The sequence below is a fragment of the Thamnophis sirtalis genome, unplaced genomic scaffold (genome assembly GCF_051295495.1).
Source record: "Thamnophis sirtalis isolate CommonGarterSnake01/CBP01778 unplaced genomic scaffold, rThaSir2_p1.2 scaffold_14, whole genome shotgun sequence".
Taxonomy (NCBI): Eukaryota; Metazoa; Chordata; class Lepidosauria; order Squamata; family Natricidae; genus Thamnophis; species Thamnophis sirtalis.
The window spans coordinates 4,917,386-4,938,572 of record NW_028261394.1 but is presented as its reverse complement, the minus strand read 5'-3'; the positions used below and the strand labels follow the sequence as shown (position 1 = coordinate 4,938,572).

The 21,187-nt window shown below is 48.0% G+C and overlaps 2 protein-coding genes across 3 annotated transcripts in view; both read left to right on the top strand.

The window, feature by feature from the left end:
- Positions 1 to 420: 420 nt before the first annotated feature.
- Positions 421 to 17,616, top strand: KPNA7 (karyopherin subunit alpha 7). Its single transcript, XM_087728875.1, has 10 exons — positions 421 to 486; positions 2,508 to 2,642; positions 3,917 to 4,002; positions 5,098 to 5,366; positions 8,121 to 8,203; positions 8,289 to 8,552; positions 10,400 to 10,633; positions 12,934 to 13,116; positions 15,352 to 15,501; positions 17,470 to 17,616. Exons 1-10 carry the CDS (start codon positions 421 to 423, stop codon positions 17,551 to 17,553), a joined length of 1,554 nt encoding a protein of 517 aa, XP_087585001.1. The 3' UTR covers positions 17,554 to 17,616.
- A 3,019-nt stretch (positions 17,617 to 20,635) lies between these two features.
- The window catches only part of SMURF1 (SMAD specific E3 ubiquitin protein ligase 1), a 47,835-nt gene continuing 47,283 nt past the window's right edge, over positions 20,636 to 21,187 (top strand). For both annotated transcript variants that reach the window (XM_087729103.1, XM_087729102.1), the window contains exon 1: positions 20,636 to 20,984. In XM_087729103.1, the coding sequence (XP_087585229.1) occupies positions 20,930 to 20,984 (55 nt within the window). In that variant the 5' untranslated portion in view covers positions 20,636 to 20,929. The remainder of the gene's footprint in view (positions 20,985 to 21,187) is intronic.

The following is a 21,187-nucleotide window of genomic DNA, read 5'->3' as shown; positions in this document are numbered from 1 at the left end:
TAGGAGCATGATAGTGTAGAATAATCATATCCAAGGACCAGTGGTGGGTTTCAAAAAATGTTTGGAACCTCTTCTGTAGGTGTGACCTGCTTTCCGGGTCCACTGGTGGAACCTAACCGGTTCGGTAGATTTGACGAACCGGTTCTACCGAATAGGTGCGAACTGGTAGGAACCCACCTCTGTTCCAAATTGTCCAATCCCAAAATTTCGAGCCTGGTGGCATAAGGGATTCTATTGCGAGCAGAGGAGTGGAGGACTCTTCTCGTGAAATACCTCTGGACTCGCTCGATCGTATTAATGTCCGATATGCGGTGTGGATTCCAGGCAGAGGATCTCCAGAGTCAAATATTTTTTCTGTCCACCTAGGTGTAAGGAGACGTACCTGGCCAACACCTGTCTCGGCTTTGCAGAACGCACACCATGCCTCCCACAAACGAGCAAGATGGCCGCATGAAGAAGTTCAAAAACAAAGGCAAAAATGTTGCAGTAAGTACTTAGGAAACCCTGAGTGGTTACTCAGGAACCGAGGGGGACAAAGGTGATGGTCTCCAGAGGTTGCACTTACAACCTGGAGCTGTAATTTCAGAGAAGGATCTGATCCACCCTGGTGTAAAGGACGCTTCTGTTCAGAGACTGTGTTCATTCTGTAGCTTTCCTTGACGGTTTTTTAAAAAATGCACAATTTTGTAAAATAAAACGGCAGAAAGTGAAGGGATATTTATTTAGTAAATTTCTACCCTGCCTATCTTGGTTCCACCACAAAACCGCGGTAGACTAAAGCGCACTCGACGAAAGCGCGTACATGACGTCATCACAGCGTGACGAAAACAGCACGCTGTGAGCGGTAAACTTAAAATTAACGCGTAAATCTAAACCTAACCCCCCCAAACCTAACCCTAAACCTAACCCTAAGCCTAACCCTAAGCCTAACCCTTAACCTAATCCTAAACCTAACCCTAAACCTAACCCTAAACCTAACCCTAAGCCTAACCCTTAACCTAACCCTAAACCTAACCCTAAACCTAACCCTAAGCCTAACCCTAAACCTAACCCTTAACCCAACGCTAAACCTAACGCTAACCCTTAACCTAACCCTAAACCTAACGCTTAACGTAACCCTAACCCTAACCCTTAACCTAACCCTAACCCTAACCCTAAACCTAACCCTTACCTTTATGTGAATCGGCTTGCTTTAAAAGTGCTTTTTAAAGCGCCCTTTTTTCTCCGCGGTCATATTTGTCGCGCTGCTGATGACGTCAGGTACGCGCTTTAATTGGGCGCGCTTTAGTGGACCGCGGTTTTGATGGGTCACAGCCTATCTCGGCTAAATAACTGCCTAATAAAGCCAAATCGAGATACAGGAATGTAAGAGAGATGTTAAAAACCAAATGTCTGTGGAGAATCTTCATCGTCCAATCATGGTTGTCCCAAAGTTGCTTTCCCAAAAGGCAACTGGACTTTTGGGTTTTTTTTCCCCTGAAAACATTTCGTTTCTCATCCAAGAAGCTTCTTCAGTTCTGTTGTGGCCCACCAGCGGCCAATGGAGCTGGCAGCAGATTCGGACAGTGAGGAGGGTTGGGAAGGAACATGGGCCAGGAGTCCTGGAGTCTGGGGAAGGCTCTGATGAGGGCTCTGTGTCAGAGGCAGAGAGGGGGCCAGGGCCGTATGCCAGTTATCAGCTGCCTTCAGAGTCAGACATCAGTGGGGCAGATGAACAGCTGGAGCCTGTTCCCAGTGTACGCATGCTCAGAGTTGCCACATGAAGGGAACAGCTAAAGAACAGGGGTCGACTTGGGAGTAAGGCCACAGGTGGAGGATGAATGGCCCCTCCCAGAGGAAATAAAAGAGGAGCGAAAGGGGAGTGGAGTTTGCAGGGGACAATTAATTTGCTTAATTGGTTGGTGACTCTCCGAGACTCCTTGCCAGGTTTTGCAGATATCAACCTGGCAGCTCTCCAAGCCAGAGAAGGTCTGTGACTGTAAATCCTCCCTCGAAAGACTTTGTTGGATATGAAGGAGCAGAATTCACAGTCAATTAATAAAAGGGGTTTTTGTCGGGACCAGGAGTTGGCTTCAGGCTCTTGGGAAGCCTCGGTCAGAACAAGTTCTTCTTCCTGGATGAGAAGCTAAATGTTTTTGAGGAAAAAAACCCAAGAAAGTCCAGTGGCTTTTTGGAAAAGCACATTTGGGATTAAAAAGAGAATTTAAAACATCCAGATGAAAATCAAGGCCCAACATTCAAAAGATTAGGAGGGCAACAAGTCAGCAGGAGAGTCCTCAAGCCATCAGCCACCCAGACAATAACACGAAGTGGGTGAAGCCTCTAGCCACTCTTGTCCGTCCGTCCTCTGAAGTTTGATAGTGGCAGGTAAGAATTGTTTTTTGCCCAGGGACATTTGATCTTGAACCCTGATACTCCCCAAATCCTCTTGTTCCCTGCACTTCCAATCGTACGGCTCATAATTGGCTGTGCTAAAACCGGTAACGCTCCACGCTCTTCCTTGGTAGGAAATCCGTAGACGAAAAATTGAAGTGAGAGTTGAACTTCGCAAAGCACGGAAAGATGAACAGATTTTGAAGCGAAGGAACATCTGCTTTGAGGCTGAAGCCAGCCCGTCTCCCGAGAAAGACAAGAAGAACGTGGTATGCGTGGGTGGGTGGTGGTAGTAGTGTGATGAGGAGAAGGGCTCCCTTGTAAAGCTCATTTTTAACCTCCTCCTGTAGATCTTAGTTGGAGAATATATTGCATCTAGTTGCCAATTTCATTTTCTGTAGCAGCTTTTCCAACCCATGCTGTCTAAATTTCTCAGGATTGCAAGGTTCAGAAATCCAAATTTCACTCGTATCGCTTGTGAATCCTGCATCTGTAATTCTCACGCATCTGGATGGAGCCTGGTTTTTATAAGGCCCTCTTCCATATCTCTGTATATATGTAGGACTGTTCACAGCTGTTGACTGTGAGCATGAGAGTTTTGGAGAAGTGTTGTTCTGACCGAGGCTTCCCAAGAGCATGAAGCAAACTCCTGGTCCCAACAAAAAAACCTTTTATTAATTGACTGTGAATTCTGCTCCTTCACATCCAGCAAAGTCTTTCGAGGGAGGATTTACAGTCACAGACCTCATCTGGCTTGGAGAGCTGCCAGGTCGATATCTGCAGAACTTGGCAAGGAGCCTCGGAGAGTCACGAACCAATGAAGCGAACTAATTGTCCCCTGCAAACTCCACTCCCCTTTCGCTCCTCTTTTATTTCCTCTGGGAGGGGCCATTCATCGTCCACCTGTGGCCTTACTCCCAAGTCGACCTCTGTTCTTTAGCTGTTCCTTTCGCCTGGCAACTCTGCCCATGTGCACACTGGGAACAGGCTCCAGCTGCTCTTCTGCCTCACTGATATCTGACTCTGAAGGCAGCTGATAACTGGCATACGGCCCTGGCCCCCTCTCTGCCTCCGACACAGAGCCCTCCTCAGAGCCTTCCCCAGACTCTAGGACTGGCCCATCTTCCTCCCCAACCTCCTCACTGTCCGAATCTGCTGCCAGCTCTGCTGGCCGCTGGTGGCCCACAACATATAATAGAATGACAAACTTTTGGTAGGAATTAGCTGCACCTTTCTTTCTCATGGACAATTAACCGTATCACTCAAAAGGGTTTGTTCCACTGATGGCCCACAACAGGTGTGTAAAGAAAGCAGAAACAGACCATTAACAAGGTCTGAGGACTTTATCATGCTTGGTTCATGTGGCATGCTAAACTATGATATGGGTTATTTGAGGCTTAGTGTTGAATAAGTGTAAGCCATGTATTGACCGGAAGATGAAGTTCTTGGCTGTTTGTAGTTCAATACCTGGCATGGCCAGAAGGATCTGCATCCTGATGACCTCTTTTTGGTGGTGGTCTGACAATCTTTTTGCTTTTTGCAGGTGACTCAGATTTCTTTGATAGATATAGTTGAGCTGATCCAGTCGGATGATGTATTTCTTCAGCTGAAGGCGGCCCAAGCAGTCAGGTATGTTGAAGCCATAAGTTGTGTCCCCCATCAATGAATCTCAGTTGCCATTGGTTAGTTAACCACCTGGGTTAGTTCTTTGGCAGAGGAGAAGAACAGGAGACCAAACCAGCTCCAGTCAATGGAGGCCACTAGGTTTCTTTGTTGTTAGTTGCGAAGCCGTGTCCGACCCATCGCGACCCCATGGACAACGTTCCTCCAGGCCTTCCTTTTCCTCTACCAACCTCTGGAGTCCATTGAAGCTCATGCCGACTGCTTTGGTGACTCCATCCAGCCACCTCATTCTCTGCTGTCCCTTTCTTCTTTTGCCCTCCATCGTTCCCAGCATGAGGCTCTTCTCCAGGGAGTCCTTCTTCCTTCTCATCAGGTGGCCAAAGTCTTTGAGTTTCCTCTTCAAGATCTGGCCTTCTAAAGAGCAGTCAGGGTAGATCTCCTCTAGGACTGACCCATTGGATGGCATTGCATTCCTTCTTCTTTTGCCCTCCATCGTTCCCATAGTGAGGCTCTTCTCCAGGGAGTCCTTCCTTCTCCTTAGGTGGCCAAAGTCTTTGAGTTTCCTCTTCAAGATCTGGCCTTCTAAAGAGCAGTCAGGGTGGATCTCCTCTAGGACTGACCGGTTGGATGGCCTTGCAGTCCAAGGGACTCAATGCAGGAGTCTTCTCCAGCACCAGAGTTCAAAGGCCTCCATTCTTTGGCGCTCAGCCTTCCTTGTGGTCCATCTTCCACAGCCACCTATTGCAACTGGGAAAACCATAGCACTAGGTTTCTAGAGAAGCTCAACAGATAGCATATGGCTGCAGGACCATCAATCCCATCTAAAGATGATTGGTACGGTCATGATAGAGTGAGCCAACATGAAAGATGGCCTAAGCTGTCAATCCCCATGTTCTCTTGCCTCTAAGAACCCTACTGCCTATTGGGAATCCCACCACAGATATGGGCAACGCATAGTCAACTTGCTTCTGAACCGACCTTCAAATGTTGAAGGTGCCTCAGTTATTTTAGAGGCCACTTGAGATATGCCACTTGTTGTTGTGGCCCCTTCCAGAAGGGCGAGGCCACCTTAAAGGGTCACCCTTGTTTCTCTCCCAACAGGAAGATGCTATCCAGGCAGAAGAACCCACCCACCAACCAAGTCATTGAATCTGGAATCATTCCTAAACTGGTGGAGTTCCTATATTATCACGATACGCCCAACCTGCAGTTCGAGTCCGCCTGGGCGCTCACCAACGTTGCCTCGGGAAGCTCTGCGCATACCAAAGCTGTGGTAGATGCCAATGGCATTCAGGGCTTGGTTGTCCTTCTGTCTTCTCCGCACATGCACATCTGTGAGCAGTCAGTGTGGGCACTCGGCAACATCGCCGGTAAGTGGTGGGGGCTGGCTTTACATTCTGAGGCATGTCGGTTCCAGATTCATGGAGACGGAACAGGTGTATCTTGGCTCTTATTTATGAGTGGATTAGGGTGAAGGAATGGCTTCCCTATTTCATTTCATTTTCATTTATTAAATTTATCGTGACCCGTCAAAAGCGCGTTCCACAAAAGCGCGGTCGACGAAATCGCGCATGTGACGTCATCACAACGCGACGAAAAAGATCGAAAAATTGAAATAAAAATTAAATTACAGCAAGCCGATTCACATAAAGGTAAGCGTTAGGTTAAGGGTTAGGGTTAGGTTAAGGGTTAGGGTTAGGTTTACAGCGTTAGGGTTACGTTTAGCGTTAGGTTAAGGTTTAGCGTTAGGTTTAGCGTTACGTTAATGGTTAGGTTTAGGGTTAGATTTAGGGTTAGGTTAAGGGTTAGGTTTAGGGTTAGGTTTAGGGTTAGGTTTAGGGTTAGGTTTAGGGTTAGGTTTAGGGTTAGGTTTAGGGTTAGGTTTAGGGTTAGGTTTGGGGGGGTTAGGGTAAGGTTTTTGCTTTATTTTTACATTTTTCGATCACAGCACGATGTTATCGTCGCGCTGTGATGACGTTAAATGAGCGATTTTGTCGACCGCGATTTTGTCGTCCGCGATTTTGTCATCCGTGGTTTTGTGGTGGAACCTAAATTTATAGGCCGCCCAATCCCGGAGGAGTCCGGGCGGCTTACAACGAATGAAGAAAAAAAGAAAAGCAAAATAAGTAAAAAAAATAGTTTGAAATTCACAACACACATATGTTCTAATCGGGGCTGGACCTTAACACTAACGCCAACAGCCCCAGGCCTGCCGGAACAGCCAGGTTTTAACGGCTTTCCTGAAAGCCATGAGAGTGGGTAAGGTCCGGACCTCTAGGGGTAGCTGATTCCACAGGGTCGGAGCAGCCACAGAGAAGGCTCTCCTCCGGGGGACGGCCGGCTGACACTGTCCGGCTGACGGTATCCGAAGGAGGCCCACCCTGTGGGATCTTATCGGCCGTTGGGAGGTGTATGGCAGTAGGCGGTATCGCAGATAGGCTGGTCCTAAGCCATGTAGGGCTTTAAAGGTAATAACCGACACCTTGAATTGCGTCCGGAGACCAATTGGCAGCCAGTGCAGCTCGCGGAGGACAGGTGTAATATGGGTGTATCTCGGTACACCCAATATCGCTCGCGCGGCTGCATTCTGGACTAGCTGTAGTCTCCGAACGCTTTTCAAGGGAAGTCCCATGTAGAGCGCATTGCAATAATCGAACCTTGAGGCTCGATTTTTATCTTCTGCCCAATGGACTTTTATCTTATTGGAGAAGAGACCAATGGCTTCTTTGATACCACAACAATGTCCATCTGTAGGAACCCAACCAAAAGGGGTATTCAGCTGTTTCGCACCGGTTTCGCCCGAACCAGTGGTAGAAATTTTGCCCAGTTCGGAGAACCGGTAGCAATGGCTGGCTGGCCACGCCCTGAACCGATCCTCCTGTTGCTGGTTGCTCACCCTGCCCATCTGGTCACCAAGAGCCGAGGTGGCGCAGTGGTTAGGGTGCAGTACTGCAGGCCACTTCAGCTGACTGTTATCTGCAGTTCAGCGGTTCTAATCTCACCGGCTCAAGGTTGACTCAGCCTTCCATCCTTCCGAGGTGGGTGAAATGAGGACCCAGACTGTGGGGGCGATATGCTGACTCTGTAAACTGCTTAGAGAGGGCTGAAAGCCCTACGAAGCGGTATATAAGTCTAACTGCTATTGCTATTGCTACTTGCTTGCGTTGCCTCTTTGAATACCGGCTCTCAAAGAGGCCGGCGGCTGGCTGCAGGCCACTGAAAATTCCCCCCCCCCCCCGACAGCGAAAAAGCGGCTGCCTTCGCCACCATCATCTTCACACATGCGCATCCCATCGCCTTGCAAGCGAAGGCAACCGCATTTTTGCCGACTGGAGGACTTTTTAACGGCCTGCAGCCAGCTTCTGGCCTCTTTGAGAGCTGGTATGCAAAGAGGGTGGCGGCTGGGAGGCTTGGGTGTGACCAACCTATCTGAGCTGGTATATAGTTCCAAGATACGGGTAGTTCTCGAGTTACAACCACAGTCGCGCCCAAAGTTTTAGGTTGCTACGTGAAACGTTTGTTAAGTGACTTGGCTTCCCTTTACTTTTCTTGCCACCGCTGTTAAAATGAATCGTTCACATTTGTGAAGTTAATAACGTGGTGATGAAATGATTCTGAATCTGCATCGATTTTGCTTGTCAGACGGTCGCAAAAGGGGGAACAGGTGACCCCCGGGACTGTCGTAAATGTGAGCCAGTGGCCCAAGGATCTGAATTTTGATCATGGGACCTTGGGGACGCTGCCACTGTCCTAAGTCACTTTTTCCAGTGCTGTCGTAACTTGGAACGGTTGCTAAATGAACTGTTGTAAATTGACTACCTGGCGTTGTTGAGAGCCGAGGTGGCGCAGTGGTTAAATGCAGCACTGCAGGCTACTTCAGCTGACTGAAGTTCTGCAGTTCGGCTGTTCAAATCTCACCGGCTCAGGGTTGACTCAGCCTTCCATCCTTCCGAGGTAGGTAAAATGAGGACCCGGATTGTTGTTGGGGGCAATATGCTGACTCTGTAAACCGCTTAGAGAGGGCTGAAAGCCCTATGAAGCGGTATATAAGTCTAACTGCTATTGCTATTGCTATTTTTTTTTGTCAAAAGTACAATTCTCCTTCCCATCCCTATTTCGTGTAGGGGACGGACCTGTCTACCGAGATACTTTGATCAGCTACGGTGTAATTCCACCAATTCTTTCACTGGTGACGCCTTCTACTCCGGTATGTAGAAAGTCTGCCCCCTGGGGTTCCTTAAGTTCTCTTGATTTGATCTGATCTGATAACAAACATCCTCTTAATTTCTCAGGTGGGCTTCCTGAGGAACATCACATGGACCCTCTCCAACCTTTGCAGAAACAAGAACCCCCACCCTCCCCTGGACGCTGTGAGGCAGGTGCTTCCCACCCTCACTTGCCTCCTGCAACACCAAGACAAGGACATTATCTCGGACACCTGTTGGGCCATGTCCTACTTGACCGAAGGCTCCAACCATCGCATCCAGGTGGTGTTGGAGGCCGGAGTCCTCTCTCGGCTGGTAGAGCTCCTCTTCACCAACGAGCTGCCCATTCTGGTAAGCAAGAGTGATTTCTTGAAGGACAACGCTAGGCTAGTGGGGGATCAGCCCCCGTGAAGATCATCTATTCCATTTGTGGGAGCATTAGTGATGGACCTCCATGGTTGTCTTCTCTTTCTCTTGGTGGGTTTCTTTGTAGACCTTCCATACTATAGGCACCATCATTCTGGTAAGCAAGAGTGTTTTTGTCTGTGTGAAGTAATCGTCAAGATCATCTATCCAAACATTCCATTTGTGGGAAGATTAGTGAAGGATCTCCATGATATTCTTGTCTTTCTCTGTGGTGGGTTTCTTTGTAGACCCCAGTTCTATGTACTATAGGCAAGGTCATTCTGGTAAGCAAGAGTGATTTCTTGAAGGACAATGCTAGATCCCCCTAGTGGGGGATCAGCCCCTGTGAAGATAATCTATTCCATTCCATTCCATTCCATTTCATTTATTGATTTTTAGGCCGCCCAATCCCGAAGGACTCCGGGCGTCTTACAGAAATGAAAAATATTAAAAAAGAATTAAAACAATAAGACACAACAAAATTAAGAAGAAGCACAACATGCACCCAATCAAAAGGGGGCTGGACCTCAATCAAGAGGTCAACAGCCCCAGGCCTGCCGGAATAGCCAGGTCTTAATAGCTTTTCGGAAGGCCATGAGAGTGGGTAGGGCCTGGATCTCTGGGGGTAGCTCATTCCATAGGGCCGGAGCAGCAACAGAGAAGGCCCTACTCCGAGGCGTCGCCAGCCAGCATTGTCCAGCTGAAGGCACCTGGAGAAGGCCCATCCTGTGCGATCTTATCGGTCTTTGGGAGGTGTGCGGCAGAAGACGGTCTCGTAGGTATCCGAGTCCTAGGCCATGTAGGGCTTTAAAGGTGATAACCAGCACCTTGAATCATGCTCGGAGACCAATGGGAAGCCAGTGCAGCTCACGGAGGATAGGTGTAGTGTGGGTGTACCTTGGTGTACATTTGTGGGAACATTAGTGATGGACCTCCATGGTTGTCTTCTCTTTCTCTTGGTGGGTTTCTTTGTAGACCTTCCGTACTATAGGCACCATCATTCTGGTAAGCAAGAGTGATTTTGTGTGTGTGAAATAATACCAGGCTAGGTAAGGGATTAGTCCTCCTCAAGAACATCTATACAAACATTCCATTTGTGGGAAGATTAGTGATGGATTTATGTGATCTTCTTGTCTTTCTCTGTGATGGGTTTCTTTGTAGACCCCAGTTCTACGTACTATACGCAACGTCATTCTGGTAAGCAAGAGTGATTTCTTGAAGGACAATGCTAGGCTAGTGAGGGATCAGCCCCTGGTGAAGATCTATTCAAACATACGATGAATGGTTACAGGAACTGGGCCTGGCTAGTCTAGGGAAGAGAAGGACCAGGGGAGACAGGAGAGCAGGCTTCCAGTATCTGAGGGGCTGCCACAGAGAGGAGGGGGGGGGGGATCAAGCTATTTTCTAAAGGCCAGACATGGAATAATGAAACTAAACAAGGAGAGATTCAACCTGGAAATAAGGAGGAATTTTCCGACAGTGAGAACAATCCACCAGTGGAACAGAAGTTGCCTTCAGAGGTTGTGGGAGCTCCACCGCTGGAAGCTTTCAAGAAGAGACTAGACTGCCATTGGTCAGTCGGTGTAGGATCTCCCATCGGTCAATGGTGTAGGGTCTCCTGCTTGGGCCAGGGGTTGGACTAGAATGATCTGCCAGGTCCCTCCCAACTCTGTAAATCTGTAAACATTCCTTTTGTGGGAACATTAGTGATGGATCTCTTTGGTCGTCCTTGGTCCATTAGTGATGGACCTCCCTGGTCATCTTGTCTTTCTCTTTGTTGGGCATCTTTGTAGACCCCAGCTCTGCGTGCTATGGGCAACGTGGTCACCGGGACAAACGAACAGACCCAGATGGCCATCGATGCGGGCTTCCTGTCCGTCCTGCCGAAGCTCCTGTGTCATCCCAAGCCATTGGTCCAGAAGGAGGCCGCGTGGGCTTTGAGCAACATTGCTGCTGGACCCTGCAACCAAATTCAGCAGCTGATCACCTGCGGGCTGCTTCCTCCTCTGGTGAATTTGCTGGCCAAGGTACGATGCCAGCTTTCACTTAATTAAAAGTTAAAGGTTTCCCTCCCTCCCCCGCCTCAAGTCACTGGTCACGCTGTCCAATGCAGGTACTGTCTGGTTGCTAGGTTACCAGCTCCTCCTCTGGCCAGCCCCCTGTGAGAATGTCCTTGGTTCCCACAGGAAAGATTGTATTGTTTTGGCTACAAAACCCCAAAAGAAATTTCCTTGTGTCTCCAATAAATAATTTCCTCTTCTCTTCTCTTCTCTTCTCTTCTCTTCTCTTCTCTTCTCTTCTCTTCTCTTCTCTTCTCTTCTCTTCTCTTCTAAGAGCCGAGGTGGCACAGTGGTTAGGGTGCAGTACTGCAGACCACTTCAGCTGACTGTTAGCTGCAGTTCAGCGGTTCTAGTCTCACCGGCTCAAGGTTGACTCAGCCTTCCATCCTTCCGAGGTGGGTGAAATGAGGACCCAGACTGTGGGGGCGATATGCTGACTCTGTAAACCGCTTAGAGAGGGCTGAAAGCCCTATGAAGCGGTATATAAGTCTAACTGCTATTGCTATCGCTATCGCTATCGCTATCACTATTCCCTTCCCTTCCCTTCCATTCCATTCCATTCTAAATATCTAATATGGGCGCATATAGTGCACTTCCTGGGATTCTGCATTCTTTTTAGAGACACAAATCTTAAGTTTCTAAATTTATAGCTACTAATTTGGGGGACATGCCTATTTTTGCAGGTGTTCAGAGCAGGATACATGGTGCTTACAGCTCCTCCTAGCTTAGGGCAGCTGCACATAAATGAGAACTGAATCTAGATTTAAGTCACTCAGGCATTCACCAAAGTATTTAAAAGTTGCAGGATTATTTTTTTTTTAAAAGTGGCGTCTCTGGGTTTTTGTTTTTTTTTGGATAATGAATTTTTAACACCAGCAAAAGGAGCTTTGCCCATAACTGCCAGCTACAGAGAAGGGTGCTTTTGCGAAGGTGTTAGATCAGTGTTTCTCAACCTTGGTCACTTGAAGATGTCTGGACTTCAACTCCCAGAATTCCCCAGCCAGCATGAGAGAGGCTCTGCTTGCTTTTTTTTCTGAAAATTTTTATTTTTATTTTTTATTCTCTTGCATACAATTATAGGAATACATTCACAGTTATTCTTCTCCTTTGCCATTCTTATACATTCCATTTAAAAGGTTATAATATACAGTTTGGGTTGCTTTGTTTACCATCCCTAGCACCTGTTGTAACACCACCTTATTTTCCCTTTCTTTTCTCCCTCCCTTCCTTCTGTACTTCCTTCCTTCCTCCTCTCCTTCCCCTTCTTTCTTCCCTTACCTCTCCCCTACTCCTACCCTCTCTCTTCCCCTTCCTACCCTCTCTCCTTCTCTTTCTCTCCCTTCCACCCTCCTCTCCTTGCCTCTTTCTTCTCCCCTTACCTCTCCTCCACTCTTCCTCTTCCCTTCCTACTATCTCTCCTTCTCTTTCTCTCCCTTCCACCCTCCTCTCCTTTCCCTTCCTTCTTCCCTCCCTTCTCTACTTCCTTCCTCCTCTCCTTCTCCTTCCTTCTTCCCTTACCTCTTCCCTACTCCTGCTCTCTCTCTTCCCCTTCCTACCCTCTCTCCCTCTCCCTTCCACCCTCCTCTCCTTACCTCTTTCTTCTTCCCTTCCCTCTCCTCCACTCTTCCTCTTCCCTTCCTATTATCTCACCTTCTCTTTCTCTCCCTTCCGCCCTCCTATCCTTTCCCTTCCTTCTTCCCTCCCTTCTCTACTTCCTTCCTCCTCTTCTTCTCTTTCCTTCTTCCCTTACCTCTCCCCTACTCTTCCTCTTCCCCTTCCTACCCTCTTCCTCTCCCTTCCACCCTCCTCTCCTTTCCCTTCCTTCTTCCCTCCCTTCTCTACTTCCTTCCTCCTCTCCTTCTCCTTCCTTCTTCCCTTACCTCTCCCCTACTCTTCCTCTTCCCCTTCCTACCCTCTTCCTCTCCCTTCCACCCTCCTCTCCTTTCCCTTCCTTCTTCCCTCCCTTCTCTACTTCCTTCCTCCTCTCCTTCTCTTTCCTTCTTCCCTTACCTCTCCCCTACTCTTCCTCTCCCCCTTCCTACCCTCTTCCTCTCCCTTCCACCCTCCTCTCCTTCCCTCTTTCTTCCTTCCCTCCTCTTCCTCTCCTCCTCTCTCCCTTTCTTTTTCTGTTGTTAGAGGTGTCTCTTTCACCCTTCTTGCTTTTTAAGGAAGCCCGGGTCAGAACACACCGATTGTGAGTTGAGAGCTAGCTGCAGGAGCCATGTTTATGAGTTTCTTAAGGTTCTCTACTTCTTTGCCACCTGTAGGGAGACTACAAAGCCCAGAAGGAAGGTGTTTGGGCTGTGGCCAATTTCACCACGGGAGGCACAGTGCAGCAAGTGGTGTCGATGATCCGGGCCGGAGTCCTGAAACCTCTCCTCAACCTGTTGTCCATCAAGGATAGTAACACCATCCTTGTCATCTTGGACAGCGTCGCCAATTTCTTCCAGGTAAGGCTAAGGAAGGAAACGATGGATCAAACCGAGCTAGAATGATGGAGAATTTGGATGTATTGTCAGCTGTTCTGTTGATCCACTTAGGTTCCTACCTGCAGGAATTGGGTATGGCTAATCTAGAGAAAAAGAAGGACTGGGGGGGAGGGACAGGTAGACGTATTCCAGTATTTGAGAGGCTGCCACAAAGAAGAGGGGGTCAACTTATCTTCCAAAGCACCCAGAAGGCAAGTGAAGAATTGAATTGGAATTGGAATTTATTGCATTTATATGCCGCCCTTTTCCCCGAAGGGGACTCAGGGCGGCTCACAATCCAAGTCAGGGAAGGGGGTACAGATAAGGGATAAAAAAGACGAACAGAACAATACACAATTTAAAAGCACACAACAGTCATACCATTCGAGGGGGGGGCAAAAGCTCTTTAGCCCCAGGCCTGTCGGAACAGCCAGATTTTAAGGGCTTTGCGGAAGGCCTGGAGGGTGGTGAGGGTTCGAATCTCCACGGGGAGCTCGTTCCAGAGGGTCGGAGCAGCCACAGAGAAGGCTCTCCTCCGGGTAGTCGCCAGCCGACACTGGCCGGCGGATGGAATTCGGAGGAGGCCTAATCTGTGGGATCTAATTGGTCTAGTGGAGGTAATTGGCAGCAGGCGGTCTCTCAAGAAACCATGGATGGAAGCGAATCAAGGGTGGGGGAGGCAACCTGGAAGAGAAACTTCCTGACCGTGAGAACAATTAACCAGTGGAACCAGTTCAGAAGTTGTGGTTGCTCCATCACTGGAGGTTTTTAAGGAAAGACTGGACAGCCACTTGTCTGAAATGGTATAGGGTCTCCTGCTTGATCAGGGGGCTGGACTAGTAGATCTCCAAGGCCCCTTCCAGCTCTATTCTGATTCCTGCTAGAAACTGACCTGGGATGTGTCCCATTATCTGGACTTAGATCTCTCTTGGTTGCAAAGAGGCTCAAGACTGATGACGTTCTTGACCCCTCCCTCAGGTTCAACCTGGTCATCATGTACCCCCTTAGGTGACCTGGATCTCCCCTGTATAAAACCATGACTGTCTTAAGTACCTTCCTAGCACCTACCATATCTCTTTCCGCTTATGACTATAACCATGTTACTAGTATCTTTAAAATTTATATTGTTTTATTTCTTTCCTAGTAAATTTTTATTTTTTATTAGTAACCTATGGCTATCACGAAGTGTTGTATCTTATGATTCTTGAAGAATGTATTGTGTTTTATTTTTCTTTATGTACACTGAGAGCTTTTACACCAAAGACAAATTCCTGGTGTGTCCAACCACACTAGGCTAATAAAGAATTCTTTTCTATTCTATTCTATTCTATTCTATTCTATTCCCTATTCTCTTCTCTTCTACATTCTGTTCTGTTCTATTCTATATTCCAATATCTATTCTATTCTATATTCTGTTCTGTTCTATTCTATATTCCAATATCTATCCTATTCTATTCCCTTCTATATTCTGTTCTATTCTATTCTATATTCCAATATCTATTCTATTCTATATTTCAATATCTATTCTATTCTATTCTATATTCCAATATCTATTCTATTCCCTATTCTATTCTCTTCTATATTCTGTTCTGTTCTATTCTATATTCCAATATCTATTCTATTCTATTCTATTCCATTCCATTCCATATTTCAATATCTATTCTATTCTATATTCAATATCCATTCTATTCTATTCTATTCCATATTTCAATATCTATACTATTCTATTCCCTATTCTATTCCCTATTCTCTTCTCTTCTATATTCTATTCCATTCCATTCCATTCCATTCTATATTCCAATATCTATTGTATTCTATTCTATTCCATTCCATTCCATATTTCAATATCTATACTTTTCTATTCTATTCTATATTCCAATATCCATTCTATTCTATTCTATTCTATTCCCTATTCTCTTCTCTTCTATATTCTATTCCATTCCATTCTATTCTATATTCCAATATTTATTCTATTCTATTCTATTCTATTCTATATTCCAATATCTAATCTAATCTAATCTATTCTATTCTGTTCTATATCCCAATAGCTATTCTATTCTATTCTCTAAGCTTTGCTTTCAAAGCAAACCCTTCTTGGAGCAATAGGTAGATCCAACCTCTGTATCGTTTCCTTCACTGTGATTAAGCCATGGCCTTGTGCAACAGAGGAAAGCAGTGTGTGACCTACTATACTTGTGTCTTCTTTTTCCATATCAGGCAGCTGAGAAGTTGGGTCAGGCAGAAAGATTGGGCCTCCTGGTCGAGGAGCTGGAAGGTGTAGAGAAGATTGAAGCTCTCCAGACTCATGAGAATAACTTGGTCTATCGCGCTGCCCTAGCTCTCATTGAGAAATACTTCTCTGGAGAGGTGAGTGGACGCTGCCATCAAATTCCCAAGCTTTAAAGGAGAACTAACAGCAACTAACCCTGGGACGCGGTGGCTCAGTGGCTAAGACACTGAGCTTGTCGATCAGAAAGGTCGACAGTTCAGCGGTTCGAATCCCTAGCGCCGCATAACGGAGCGAGCTCCCGTGACTTGTCCCAGCTTTTGCCAACCTAGCAGTTCGAAAGCAGGTAAAAATGCAAGTAGAAAAATAGGGACCACCTTTGGTGGGAAAGTAACAGTGTTCCGTGCGGCTTCGGGCGTTGAGTCATGCCGGCCACATGACCACGGAGACGTCTTTGGACAGCGCTGGTTCTTTGGTTTTGAAACAGAGAGGAGCACCGCCCCCTAGGGTCGGGAACGACTAACACATATGTGCGAGGAGAACCGTAACCATTACCTAGCAGTATCCTATCAGCTTGGAAATCCCTTCTCCATTCAAAGAACATCTGGGAAACTGAGACCTCCTGAGCATATTTTTAAACCTCATTGGGAGCAGTCATTGGTTAACACTATTGCTGAGATTTCAAAACTGTCCTGAGAGTTGATTGGTTAGTTTGCGAATTGTTTGCAAAAGGATTTTGCAAAATAACTGACATTGTTGACTTAGATTTAGCCTGGGGTACGAACTTGTCCCCTGTTAAGCAAAGTGTTGTTTGCATAATGGAAGGGACTATGTCCTAATAGACAGAGGCCCAATTCCCACTTTAGAGGAGCCGAGGTGGCGCAGTGGTTAGAGTGCAGCACTGCAGGCCACTTCAGCTGACTGTTATCTGCAGTTCAGCGGTTCAAATCTCACCGGCTCAAGGTTGACTCAGCCTTCCATCCTTCCGAGGTGGGTAAAATGAGGACCCGGATTGTTGGGGGCAATATGCTGACTCTGTAAACCGCTTAGAGAGGGCTGAAAACCCCATGAAGCGGTATATAAGTCTAACTGCTATTGCTATTGCTATTTACACTAATAAGTTATGGTTTTGTTCCGTTTAAATTCTATACGTTGGACAAATGTAACTACGGTGGTTGTGGTTTGCTCCACAGAGGAAAAGTAAAGCAGAACTTGGCACAATCTGCAGATTTGACTTGGGAAAAGTTGCTTCTGGTGTTAGAATAGAATTCTTCCAATATCTAGCAGCAATAGCAATAGCAGTTAGACTTATATACCACTTCATAGGGCTTTCAGCCCTCCCTAAGCGGTTTACAGAGTCAGCATATCGCCCCCACAGTCTGGGTCCTCATTTCACCCACCTTGGAAGGATGGAAGGCTGAGTCAACCTTGAGCTGGTGAGATTTGAACAGCCGAACTGCAGTCAGCTGAAGTGGCCTGCAGTGCTGCACCCTAACCACTGCGCCACCTCGGCTCTCTCAGGGGCTGCCACAAAGAAGAGGGAGTCAAGCTATTCTCCAAAGCACCTGAGGGCAGGACAAGAAGCAATGGAAACTAATCAAGGAGAGAAGCAACTTAGAACTAAGGAGAAATTTCCTTACAGAACAATCAATCAGTGGAACGACTTGCTTCCAGAAGTTGTGAATGCTCCAACCCTGAATGTTTTTAAGAAGATGTCCATTTGTCTGAAGTGGTGTAGGATTTCCTGCCTAAGCAGGGGGTTGGACTAGAAGACCTCCAAGGGTCCCCTCCAACTCTGTTATTCTATTCTTTATAGGTCAAGTGTGATTGGACACAAAAGGAATTTGTCTCTGGTACATAAGCTCTCTGCATACATACAAGCCATAAGTGAGAAATCCTGGTTATAATCATAAAATTCAATAATCATAACTCATATTTCTGGGAAGGATGCTAAGGATTGAAGAGTTCCCCATAAACGTTCGTGAAATTATAATACTTGGAACTTTGTGGAAGGAGGCATGTGAGTTAAAGTAACAGATTTGAAAAGTCTGCAAGGAAAATGCTGAATTATTTTTTTCCCCCTCTTTTCTTTCTCCCATCGATGTTAGGAAGTTGAAGAGCTAAACCCTGGAAACGAAGAGATGAAAACTCTGCCTTTTAAGGGCGAACAGCAGGATTTTTTCGATTTCTGAAAGAGCTTAACTTGTTGCACGCTTTCAAACATGGTGGTGGATGCTCTTTTGGGGTGAGCACTAAGAGGGAGGGATGAAAAAAAAGGGTTTGTTATAATAAATCACTTTCCTGGATTTGCAAAAATTGTGTCTGGAGGATGTCCCTTCCTTCCTTCCTTCCTTCCTTCCTTCCTTCCTTCCTTCCTTCCTTCCTTCCTTCCGTCCTTCCTTCCTTCTTGCTGTGAAAACAGTTCGATCTAGAGCAGGCTCCTTCAGATGGCCTTGTAGAAGCATCTATACGTTGTACCTGTTCTGACCGAGGCTTCCCGAGAGCATGAAGCAAACTCCTGGTCCTGACAAAAAACCCTTCTGCTCATTCACAAAGTCTTTCAAGGGAGGATTTACGGTCACAGACCTTCTCTGGCTTGGAGAGCTGCTAGGCTGATATCTGCAAAATTTGGCAAGGAGTCTCGGAGAGTCACGAACCAATGAAGCGAACTAATGGTCTCCTGCAAACTCCACTCCCCTTTCGCTCCTCTTTTATTTCTTTTGGGAGGGGCCATTCACCGTCCACCTGTGGCCTTACTCCCAAGTCGACCCCTGTTCTTTAGCTGTTCCCTTCGCCCGGCAACTCTGCATACACACACTGGGAACAGGCACCAGCTGTTCGTCTGCTTCACTGCTGTCTGACTCCGAAGGCAGCTGATAAGTGTCAGATGGCTCTGGCCCTCTCTCTGCCTCCGACCCAGAGCCCTCATCAGAGCCTTCCCCAGACTCCAGGACTGGCCCATCTTCCTCCCCAACCTCCTCACTGTTCAAATCTTCTGCCAGCTCTGCTGGCGGGCCACAACAGCACCAGAGTTTCTCAAACCTTGGCAACTTTAAGATGTGTGGACTTCAACTCCCAGAATTCCCCAGCTAGTTGAGGAATTCTGGGGGGTTGAAGTCTAACCATCTTCAAAGACCATTTCCAGGTTCTGCCCTTTTATGCCTGAGAAGAAACTAACACAAGCAGCATAATGAACTCTAGCAGGATTTTCTATGACGTGGGAAAAGTCTCTTTGTAAATCACCTTATAGCAATAGCAGTTAGACTTATATACCGCTTCATAGGGCTTTCAGCCCTCTCTAAGCGGTTTACAGAGTCAGCATATCGCCCCCACAGTCTGGGTCCTCATTTCACCCACCTCGGAAGGATGGAAGGCTGAGTCAACCTTGAGCCGGTGAGATTAGAACCGCTGAACTGCAGATAACAGTCAGCTGAAGTGGCCTGCAGTACTGCACCCTAACCACTGCACCACCTCGGCTCATTCCGCGAAAAAAGTATTTAAAACTGCCTTTGCCATCAAGGCCTCTTTTTGACCTTAAAGACAGGTTGAAACAGAGATGGGAAGAGATTTAAAAAAAACAAAAAAACATATCCTTCAGGCCACTGCGTGGATTTCTTCCATAATTCAGGCATGCACCAAACCGTCTCCTATGCGCCAATCTGTTCCATCCTGTAGCTTGAGGCATGAGGTATATAATAAAGGCGTTTTGTGTTTAAGGTATTGCAAAGCACCTGAACATGGATTGCGTCCAGGTGACAACCAGAAAGGCAGTGGTTTTTTTTGCAATGGGGTTAAAGCTCACACTGGTGCTAAAAACCCCGTCCCTCCCCTTGAGTTGAGAAACTGCAAAAAAACAAAGAGGTAGAACAATCTCCACTATTCTTCAGTGCAATTAAGGCACAGAACATGCACATCCTGCATAAATCTTGTTTTTCTGCCTTTTGGACTCGTGCAATATACTGGTCCTCAACGGAAGGCAGGTTGAAACAATTGATGTCCAGGATGCGAGGGGTCTGTAGATATTTTCACAGCCCTCTTTTTTGACTCGTGCAGTGTGCAGGTCCTCAATGGAAGGCAGGTTGGCAGCCATTGTTTTTCCTGCAGTTCTGATTCTCCTCTGAAGTCCGTGTCTGTCTTGTTGGGTTGCAGAGCCAAACCAGACAGTGATGGAGGTGCAGATGCCAGACTTATGTTCAATGTGGTCTACTTGTAAGTTTTGGTCTGTTATTCTTCACAATAGACATGCTTTTCAAGATGACTTTGATGCCGAACCCGCTTTCTGAATTAACTTTAAAGGAGAATATTTGCAGCTCAGGGTTGCAAATGAGGTGTCTTTGGTGCTCTCTGAGCTTGGTGGTTTTCTTGCAGGCCTTTCATGACCCAACTAGGGAACATCATCAGTGCTGGAAGGAAGTGGGGTTTGTGGAGAGAAGCAGGAAGCAGGTCAGGAGGAGGAGGAGGGCTGTGGGGTCCTTGGTGCTCTCTGAGCTTGGTGGTTTTCTTCCAGACGTTTTGTGATCCAACTAGATTACATCATCAGTGTTAATACTTTCCAAGCACTGATGATGTTATTTAGTTGGGTCATGAAACATCAGCAAGAAAACAACCAAGCTCAGAAAGCACCAAGGACTCCTGTTTCCCTGCCCTGGCTTCTCCTAATGGAACTATAATTTAATTCCTTCCATCCAATCCCGCTTTCCAGATGCCACGGACCACACCTCCCATCATCCTGGGCCAGGATCCCAGGCATCTCCCCTACAGGTGTGGGCCACCTGTGACCTTCCAGAGAGAATCCGCCCATGATTGGTTCCTTTTTCTTCCCTCCCCCCCGACGGCTGACGGGATTGGTAGTTCAACGGCCCAGCCCTCTAAAGCCGGGACACTCCGTCACGCCCCCAGAAGGGGACGCGCGACTCCGCCTCCTTCCTTGCCTCCCTATCTAAGGTTTATGATAGGCGGGACCTCCCCAAGATGGTGGCCGTCGACACTGCCTCCTTCCTTGCCTCCCTCTCTAAGGTTTATGATAGGCGGGACCTCCCCAAGATGGCGGCCGGAGACACCGCCTCCCTTCCTTGCCTCGCTCTCTCTTTCTCTAAGGTTTATGATAGGCGGGACCTCCCCAAGATGGCGGCCGGGACGCCACCCAAAAAAAAAAAGTGGGCGGCGCCGTCCCTGCCGCGAAGGCGGGCGGTTGGCTGGGAGGGCGGCGCGAGGCCGCGCAGTCGCCGTTCGCGTCCGGCGGGGCGGGCGTCGAGCTCCGTGAGGCGGCGCCGCCTCCGCCGCCGCCGCCGCCCGCCGCTTCGTGAGGAGAACCGGAGCGGTTGAGTTCCGTCCCGAAGATGACCGTTCTTGGTTTTTGAAAGGGGCGAGAAGGCGAATCTTAATTATTATTTTAAAAAAAGAGAGAGAGAGAAGACGGAAGGAAGGGAAGGGAGAGGCTGCGAGCCGGGATCGAGCAGGCCGGGCCTGGCGGCAGGCGGGCGGCTGAGGAAGCGCGGATGGGGGCGTCGGTGGCCGGCGGCTGATCCCGCCTCTCGCCCTGCGTGTGGGGTCGGCCTGAGGGGAGCGATGTCGAACGCGGGCACCCGGAGGGCCGGCTCCAGCATCAAAGTCCGCCTCACAGGTACAGACGCCGGGGCGCCGCCGCCTCCTCCCACCGCCCCCCCCTCCCACCGCCCCGGGCGACAACGGCCGGCGCCGTCCCGCTGGAGGAGCCGGCGCCTGGGATGCGGAGGGGAAGGGTGGGAAGGAGGGGAGGGGGTTGCCTCTGCTGGGATCGCCTTCCTGAGGGCCCCAGAGCCCATCATCCGCTGAGGGCCTCCCCCC

Bases quoted from the DNA above. Each gene is read 5' to 3' on its own strand.
- KPNA7 (XM_087728875.1), top strand. From the start codon at position 421: ATGCCTCCCACAAACGAGCAAGATGGCCGCATGAAGAAGTTCAAAAAC. The intron at 8,553-10,399 runs GTAAGCAAGAGT...GCATCTTTGTAG, and splicing joins CCAACGAGCTGCCCATTCTG to ACCCCAGCTCTGCGTGCTAT. The intron at 15,502-17,469 runs GTGAGTGGACGC...CATCGATGTTAG, and splicing joins AGAAATACTTCTCTGGAGAG to GAAGTTGAAGAGCTAAACCC.